The sequence below is a fragment of the Arachis ipaensis genome, chromosome B01 (assembly GCF_000816755.2).
Source record: "Arachis ipaensis cultivar K30076 chromosome B01, Araip1.1, whole genome shotgun sequence".
NCBI classification, from domain to species: Eukaryota; Viridiplantae; Streptophyta; class Magnoliopsida; order Fabales; family Fabaceae; genus Arachis; species Arachis ipaensis.
Window position 1 is genome coordinate 125759977 of NC_029785.2, and position 9080 is coordinate 125769056.

The following is a 9080-nucleotide window of genomic DNA, read 5'->3' on the forward strand; positions in this document are numbered from 1 at the left end:
CTCTGTTGTTATTATGTTTATTATAACACGGTTTTGATAAATATTTCTTATGTTTTGAATTAGGTATCGGTTACGTAACGACAAGGACGTACGTCTTATAAGGCCGTGGTACAACCGATGGACAAATGTTCATCTGTCTGAATTATTTGTGTTCCTCGTTGAGTTGGGTGGACGAGGATCATCTGCGGATACTGTCGATGATAGTCCGTTAAGTGGAGCTGTTAGACAAACTATTAGAAGGACGATGGTCAATCTAAATATGCCACCTGAAGGTAGTCAAGAGGGCTCTAACGTTGAACTTGGTAATACTGACAAGATGGAAGATAATGTTTAAAGTCACAAGGGTTCTCTACTTTCAGGGATTCAATGATGGATCAGTATGAAGTTAACCCCAATGATAGAGACGATGCTCATGATGAACCAAAAAAAATTCCTAATGATAGTGACGAGGAAGAAGAGATGAACTACTACGGTGACACAAATCACTCTGACAAAACCTGCCATTTCTCGACCATATGACCGGCCAGATCACTTCTCCAGGTTGAATATCAATGCAATGACTTTGGATTGGTTGTTTACCTAGAGAGGCCCCGAAGGCCCCAAAGAGGATCCAAGCAATGAGTTCGAGGTTGGACAACAATTCCAGAACAAGGAAGAAGTCATGTTGGCAGTTAAGAGGTACAACATCAGGAGGGCTGTGGAGTATAAAATACTAGAGAGTGACCAGTTGAGGTATGGTGTACAATGTATCCAGTTCGGGCCCGGTTATTCTCGGAGCACACGCATATCATATCGTCGAAAACAAGAAAAATGGGAGGTTAGGAGATACAATGGTCCTCATACTTGGATACAAACATCCATGGGCCAAGACCATCGTAGGTTGGATTCAAAGGTGATTGCTTAACACATTTTTATAATGGTCAAAGCAGTAGATCCAACAATCAGCATCAAGGTTCTGCAAGGAGGTGTGAAAAATCACTTCAATTACAAGGCGTCCTACAAAAAGATTTCACTTGTAAAGCAGAGAGTCATTGCTAGAATATATGGCGATTGGGAGGAGTCATACAATGAGCTTTCTCGTTGGTTATTCACTATGCAGATGTACTTGCCTGATAAGATTCATTTCATTGTCCTTAGTTATGTATAAAGTCACCATCTACATGTGCTAACTGTTGATGGATTTTTAGGTACTTGGATGCAACTTGTGACACAGCCTTGACCTGGTTCAGTTGACACAGTCATGTTTCATCGGATTTTTTTGGACATTTCTACCGTGCATTGGGGCTTTTAAGCATTGCAAGCCACTTATTTCCATCGATAGCACCCACTTATATGGTAAATACGGAGAAACATTACTGATGGCCATTGCTCAAGATGGAAATGCAAACATCTTACTTATTGCATTTGCCGTTGTTGAGGGTGAGACGAAGGAGGCTTGGTCATTCTTTCTTGCATATCTGCGGCAGCATGTCAAACCACAACCAGGCATCTTAGTGATTTCAGACAGACACAAATCAATTGATGCTGCGTTGAACGTCGAGGGAAGATTATGGAAACCACCTCATGCCTTTCAGGCATTTTGTACAAGATACATTGCTACCAACTTCATGACTCACTTCAAAAATAAGAACTTGAAGAAGGTTCTGGTTAACGCAGTGTATTCGAAGTCGCAGCGGGAGTTCGCTCATTATTTTGGCTGTCTGAGGGGCGAGAATGCAGCCATCACAAACTATCTTGAAAAAATGCCTTGGTCACACTGGGCATAGTATGCGGATAAGGGTCATCGGTTTGGTCACATGATGACAAACATCTCAGAGTGCATTAACAGTGTCATGAAGGGTTCTCGAAATTTTTCCATCACGACTCTTGTTAAGTCAAGTTATTTCTGTTTGGGTGAACTTTTTGCTAGGAATGATTCAGAGGCCCTTGCCCAGCTTCAAGTCGGTGTTGAATTCTCACAAATGTTGATGAATGTCATAGAATTCAACTCAAAACACGTCAACACTGTGAATGTTTACCAGTTTGATCGGTCGAGGACTACCTTCACGGTTGAAGAGTTAGCGGCAGCATAGTAGCTAGAATCTCGATTTAACTCTTAAAATCTTCCGATATTACGATTTTAAATGAGTTTATCGATTTTATGAAATTTGTACTAAGTCTGACGATTTTACGATTTAAATCTTGTTAAAATTTTACGTTTTACGTTTTTTATTTACTTTTTCGATTTCACGTAAAATCTCGATTTTTTCTACCTTGAGCGGCAGTGCCTGGATCCAGGCAACAAAATTACCAAGTGCTACTTGATGAGGGTAAGTGTGATTGTAGGTATTTTCAGGCTCCTCATATTCTTCACCATCGCGTTCTTACAGCTTGCTCTCATGCACGACTTGATTGGTATAAATTTAGTAGCGTTGGTTAAAAATCGGTCGCTAAAATTAATCGCTAAAAATTAGTAACCAACACTGGTCGCTATTTTAAATTTAGCGATAAAGATTTATCGACTACCAGAATCGGTCCCTAAGTTTTTAGCGACCGATTTTTAAAAAAATATCGGTCGCTATAGTAATATTTTCTCGACCGTTAGAACGTTATAGTGGATATATATGAAGAATTTTTATTTTTACGTTTTTTTTTTGGGATTAGTGAATGCATTAATTAGATATATTATTTTACTTTTATTATGTTATTTTTTATTGGCCGTTTTTGTTTTATAAGTTGAATTGTTACTTTATCATTCCTTTATTCATATGAGATGAGTTTTGAACAAAGTTGTGAGAATCGGATCAGTCATCGAATTGTTTTAGTCACTGATTCACTAGTTTAACTAATTTAACTGTGATTTAATCGAAAAAATTATTTTAGAATAAAATAATAAATAAATTATAAATAAACATCCTAGAATATAGAAGCAGCTTGTGAGTGACTATTGAAAAAAATGCCAATTCAAATAGTACAAAGTGTGAAGATATCAGATAATACTATAATATATTGAAAGAAACCCAATAAACAATACTATAATTGCTGTTTCAAGAAGTCTTGTGAGAGTGCAAAGCTAAATTAAAACAATAAATATTGAAAGTAACATTTCAAAGAGAGATAACAAGTATAACAATACTCAATACTCTTAATTGTTATTATCCTATTTCACAACATATGTAAGCTATAATGTACAAACACTTTGTTTCTACTCAAATATCTGTACCATAGGCATATCTGCATCATATACTATTAAATTAATTTTCCTAATTGTGACTATAGTTTGATAAAATGGTAGTATTTACATATTTTTATTTGTGCAAAACGGAAGGCCAGACTAGCTAGCTTTAATTCTCTTACAAGAAACTAGTATAACTTGGAAAACAACAATGATAAAGCCATGAAGAGATTCTATTAGTTCCTACTAAACAAAACAATTAGATCAAAATTAAAGGTGAATTTTCAGTATTAAGAAATCAACTGTCTCTTGAATCTCCAATTGAATATGCCAGTAATCCAAATAATTGACTTACTATACAATGAACGAGTGCAGACATAAAAGGAAAAATGAAGAGGTACTAGAGGGCAGAAAAAGAGTTCGTTTTCTTGTTCCTGCGAGTGTGAGCACGCACTGACGCTGCGAAATTCTTTTGCTGGTTCAGATTGCCATTTTCCTTCTCAGTTCTGAAAAAGAACATTGACAATTGAGAAAGATGATCAACACAACGCAAGTGAAGAGTGGACATTGACAATTAAGAAAGATGATCAACACAGCAGAGCCACAAAACACACAACAGCACACCAGAAAATTAATAGCAGCAAAAAATTAATACTACCAGCAATAGCATTCAGCATTCAAGAACAAAAATTATCATTCAGTAACAAAAAGCATTTGATTTGATTTCTATTTCTGACATTCAACAACAAATATTACAAAATAGCAATAAGTAATCCCTAATCACACTAAACCTGAAATCAATAAAACTAAACAAAAATTTCAATAATGATTTGATTTTCATTTTTAGTAGCATCAAGAAAATTTTCAACAAAAATTTCAAGAATTAAAAAAAGAGCAGCAGCACAAAATCAATTATTTGATTTTCCATTAATCCATTCACAATTTTCACATTCAAAAATCAACAAACAGAGCATAAAAGAAAGAGAAGAACCGAAGAAGTACAAGCAGTGCCGCTAACCTTTGACGGAAACACGGACGGCAACCAGCGAGACGACGGCGAGCGGCGACACAACGGCGAGCTATTCCAAGTTCGAGAGAAGCCAGGGAGGACGGGGATAGAGGGAAAGAAGACGCTGAGCTACAAGAGAGGATGCGGATGTGCCGACAGCACGGACGGCGGCGACACTGCGGCAAAACCGTTGCAGGGAGAACCTAGGGTTTTAGTTAGGTGNATCCTTCCAATTATTTCTCTTTAATTTAATAAATAAATAAATTATTTTTCCAATTAGTTGGACAACAAAGATTGAAAGAACATCTACATGATTTCCGATCTAATGATGCCTTGACGCCTAGTTGATAATTAAATAAGGTTTCACATTTAAAACTAATAAAACGAATAAAAAACTACTAAGGTCTTAACTCTGGCTTGGTAAGCTTTTTGAAAAAAATGTTTATACATTTTTAGAGGTCAATACTTCGGAGGGTGGAGAGGCTCGCCTGGTCGTGGCCTCCTGGTTCCGGGCGAGCGAGGTCCCGAGCACTTCTGATGGAAAAGGGGGGTGCCACCTGCAAAGACACTCCGACGCCCTTGTCAGAATATGTGCAGGCGGAGAGGGAATGATGTGTGAATGGGACGTACCTTGGGGGGAGAGCCAGTCTCCCCCTTATATACATGTCAGTGGTGGGCCCTTCGGATGAGCAGGCCCACGTCCCCAAAGGTGTTGTCCCACGGCTGTGAGCGAGCCATACGGGACGCGTGTCCGGGTCGGGTGGAGGACGCACCATTGGGCCGGCGTGGACTCGGGTCGGGCTGACCCGCGTGAGTTTTGGGCCAGGCCGTAACAGTGCCCCCGACGCGTCAGCGATGGCCGTGGAGGTCATTGGTGGCGCGTGACGTTTACACTCGTGCGTTGTCGTTGGGTCGGCTGATCGTGGGAGGGACGCGTCCCTTGTGCGCGTGTCTCTTGATCTGCTGTGGTACCTGTTTGCCGTTTCGTTCTCCGCGCTGGGCATTTAATGCTCATAATGATTTGAAAAAATCCGTGCGCAAAGACTATCTTGCCCCTGCTTCCTTTCGCGCTTTTGGGGGTGGTTTTTAAACAGTTTTCTCCCTATCCACTCCCCACTCTTATCATTTCCAACTTCTTCTCTCCCTAACATCCAAAGTTTCCTGCGCGAACTTCTTCCTGCTTCAACTTCCAGCCCAGATTTCTTTCATCGTTCCAGAGGCGAACAATGATTTTAAGGCTCAAGTTGAACTCCTCCAAGGTCAGCTGTCGAGATGGGGGGGAAGCTTAATGCTGCTGAGGAGAAGTCCTCGTTTGTTGCGGAGAGGTTGAAGGCGTCCGACGAGACCGTGCCCCGGCTTCTTGAGCGTGAGATGACATTGGAGGGTCAACTGAACGCCGCTCAGGGTCGGGTTGTCGCGTTGGAGAGGGAACGGGAGCAGGCTATCTCAGAAGCGAAGGCCGCCAAGGCAGAGGCCGTTGAGCTTAAGAAGAAGCTTAAGGTGGCCAAGGAACAAGGGAAGAATGCCATCTTGATGACCGAGGACGCCCTGAAAGCTCAGCTGAAGATTGCTGCTCCTGATTTCGAGACGTCGTCAATTGGTGTTTTCAAAACTATCCAAGACGGGAAAATTGTTGATATGCCGAAGAAGTGAAGTCTCGTAACTTAGGATATTTTGTAATGTATTTGTTGAACAACCTGTTGGTGCTTTGTCGTTTTGTTTGCCTTGAACAATTTTACTTGTCCGTTGCGTATTTTGACGCTTTGTAAGTTATCGTCGTTTGGTTGCTATGATTTTTTGCTTGTTTCATTATTTTGTCGTGTTGTCGTTTTCGTGTTACCGTTTATTCTGGGCGGGCTTATGTCTTGTGCCCGTCTTGCTGTTTTCGCATTTGGTAGCGGTTCGGACCGATTCGGTCGCGTAGTCGTCGAATTGGTTGAGGCATATGAGCCGTCTGGCTCCCGGGGTGATCAGTCCCGGGGTGCCGTTTTAGATTTGGTCACGAGGAACAGAGATATCAAGTAAGAGTTTTAAAAAATTTGAACAAGTGAAAATTGCTCGTTAGTTGGGTAAGTATTTGACAAAGTAAACAAGTTGAATTAACATGGGGATGGGGCGAATACTAACTATCTGGCTAGGTTCCCTGGTCGATGAGCCGGTGGGTCAGGAGTAGAACCTCTTTAGGTTACTCACGTTCCATGTTCTGGGTATTTCCTTGCCATCCAGTTTTTCAAGTTTGTAAGCGCCCTTGTCGAGTACTTCCCTTACCCTGTAGGGTCCTTCCCAATTTACCGCCAGCTTGCCTTCTCCTGGGGCCGGGACGCCGATGTCGTTGCGTCGCAGGACGAGGTCCCCTTCTTCGAAGTCTCGTTTGCGGACTTTTGCGTTGTAACGCAGGGCTATTCTTTGTTTCAGCGCCGTTTCTGTTAGGTGGGCCATCTCCCGTGTTTCTTCGATCAGGTCTTTCTCAACCGCTTCGCTCATGCCCGCGAGGAGTAGTCGGGGGCTTGGTTCGCCGATTTCAACTGGTATTACCGCGTCGACCCCATAGGTTAGGCGAAAGGGGGTTTCCCCCGTGGCGCTTTGCTCGGTTGTCCGGTAGGACCATAAGACAGAGGGGAATTCGTTGGCCCAGTTTCCTTTTTTACTGTCTAGGCGCTTCTTTAGACCAAGAAGGATGACTTTGTTTGCGGCCTCTACCTGCCCGTTTGTTTGGGGGTGTACGAGAAAACGTCGTTAAGGTCACTCAGGAGATCGTCAGGTCGGGCGGTCTTTGCGAGTATGTCATCTACATAGACTTCCACCGTTTTGCCCAGGAGTTCACTGAATATCTTATTCATCGACCTTTGGTATGTGGCTCCTGCGTTTTTTAGGCCAAATGGCATTACTTTGTAACAATAGATGCCCCCTGGCGTTATGAACGCCGTTTTTTCCTCATCGGGTCGGTGCATCGGAATCTGATTGTACCCTGAATAGGCGTCCATGAAACTCAGATATCTGTACCCTGCCGCTGTGTCGACGAGCGTATCAATATTAGGTAAGGGGTAGCAGTCCTTGGGACAAGCCTTGTTGAGGTCAGAATAGTCTACGCACATTCTCCACCTCCCGTTGTGTTTTTTAACCAGAACCACATTCGACAACCAAGTCGAGTAATCCAATTCCCGGATGAATCCCGCTTCTAAGAGGCTGGCCGTTTGCTTGGCTACTTCGTCTGCCCTTTCCTGCGACATTTTCCTCCTTCTCTGTGCCACTGGTTTGGCTCCTGCTTTTACGGCCAGGTGATGCGACATGAGGGGAGTGTGATGATTCCGTCTGGCTTTATGAAGTGGTCTCCTAACCCTACCACACCGTGCTGGTGGGTCGTCAGGTCGGAATCTCTCAATCCCAGGGCATCGAAAACGTTTCGGAACATGATGTTTGAGTCTGCCCCCGTGTCTACCAGGATTCGTTTGACGAGGCCAGTTTCGACCCTAGCCGTGATGACCATGGGCGGACTTTCCGGCGATTCGTCGAACCATTGGTCCTCCGGGCCGAAAGAGATAGGTGGGAGACCCTTAAGACCTCTACCAGGTGGGGTGGAGATCGCTAGGACCTTGGCATCTTTCTTCTGCGCCGATTTCGACCTCGGGGCGGTATTCCTGGCCGTCACCACGTTTACCACCGTGAGACCGTGGTCGTCACCCTCTGGCTCCTGTCGTCGTCTTGTTGGTCGGGATCTGTCCTCGCTGTCGTTGTCCCGGTTGCGTCTCCTTGGTTCCCTTATAAGGTGGGAGAAGTCGGCGAGTTTGCCGTCCCTGATAGCTTGCTCGAGGGCATCCTTTAGGTCAAAGCAGTCTTGGGTCTTGTGCCCGTAACCCTTGTGGTACTCGCAGTAGAGGTTCTTGTTTCCTCCCGTCCTGTCCTTCAGTGGTCGGGGCTTCGACAGTATCCCCTTTTCTGCTATCTGTTGGTAAACTTCAGTGATTGATGCCGTAAGGGGGGTGTAGTTGGTGACCCTCCCACCTCGGGGGAACGGTTTGGATGGTTTGCTCGGACCGCCGTCCTTGGCGTGTTCCTTTGGTCTTTCTCTGGCTTCGAAGTGCCGGGATTGGTTGTAGGCGGGCTGCCGTTTATTGGCAGCCACGACCCGGCTGACTTCCTCGTCATTAATGTATTCTTTGGCCACGCACTGGATCTCTTGCATCGTCCAGACGGGCTTCGTGGTGAGGTGTTTCCTGAAATCCTCATTCGACAGCCCGTTCGTTAAGCACAAACTTGCCACTGAGTCCGTCAGACCGTCAATTTCCAAGCACTCGTCATTAAAACGGTCCAGGTACTTCCTGGTCGGCTCTCCGGTTCTCTGTGTCACCCCCAGCAAATTGATTGGGTGTTTGGCTTTGACAATCCTAGTTGTGAACTGAGCCAAGAAGGCGCGGCTGATGTCGGTAAATTGGGTCACCGAGCCTTGCAGGAGGTTGTTAAACCACCGTATTGCCGGGCCCGCTAAGGTGACCGGGAAAGCGCGACATCTGACCTCGTCTCCCACCCCTTCTAGGTTCATCCTGGCCTCGAAGGCCGTCAAGTGTTCTAGGGGGTCTTGTGTTCCGTCATACTTCATGTCTGTCGGTTTGTCGAAATGTTTTGGTAATCGGACCTCGAGTACAGAGCGGTGGAAAGGGGTCGCTCCTATTATGACGGGTCATCGGGCAGTTCTTCTCGACTCATTGTTCTCGCGGTGACGTTCCTCGTTGCCTCTGTTCGACGCGCGCTGCCTTTCGTGTCGGGCGTAGATAATGGGGTCGCGACTTCTTCTTCTGGGGCGTATCCGTTCCTCAGTGCTCTCCGACTCGCAATGGGGGCTCGGCGTGCGCCTCGAGCGGCTTCTTGAACGGGAACGGGTGGGGCTCCGCTCTGGGGAGCTTTGGTCGCGCTCTCTTT

The 9080-nt window shown here is 44.8% G+C and overlaps 2 protein-coding genes across 2 annotated transcripts; one reads left to right on the forward strand and one right to left on the reverse strand.

The window, feature by feature from the left end:
* LOC107613201 lies at nucleotides 917-2072 on the forward strand. The gene is made up of 3 exons (XM_016315093.1): nucleotides 917-1101; nucleotides 1214-1750; nucleotides 1910-2072. The coding sequence occupies exons 1-3, from the start codon at nucleotides 917-919 to the stop codon at nucleotides 2070-2072; spliced, it is 885 nt and encodes a 294-aa protein (XP_016170579.1).
* Nucleotides 6327-7453, reverse strand: LOC107613192. The gene is made up of 2 exons (XM_016315082.1): nucleotides 7286-7453; nucleotides 6327-6863 (listed from the first exon to the last, which is right to left on the reverse strand). Exons 1-2 carry the CDS (start codon nucleotides 7451-7453, stop codon nucleotides 6327-6329), a joined length of 705 nt encoding a protein of 234 aa, XP_016170568.1.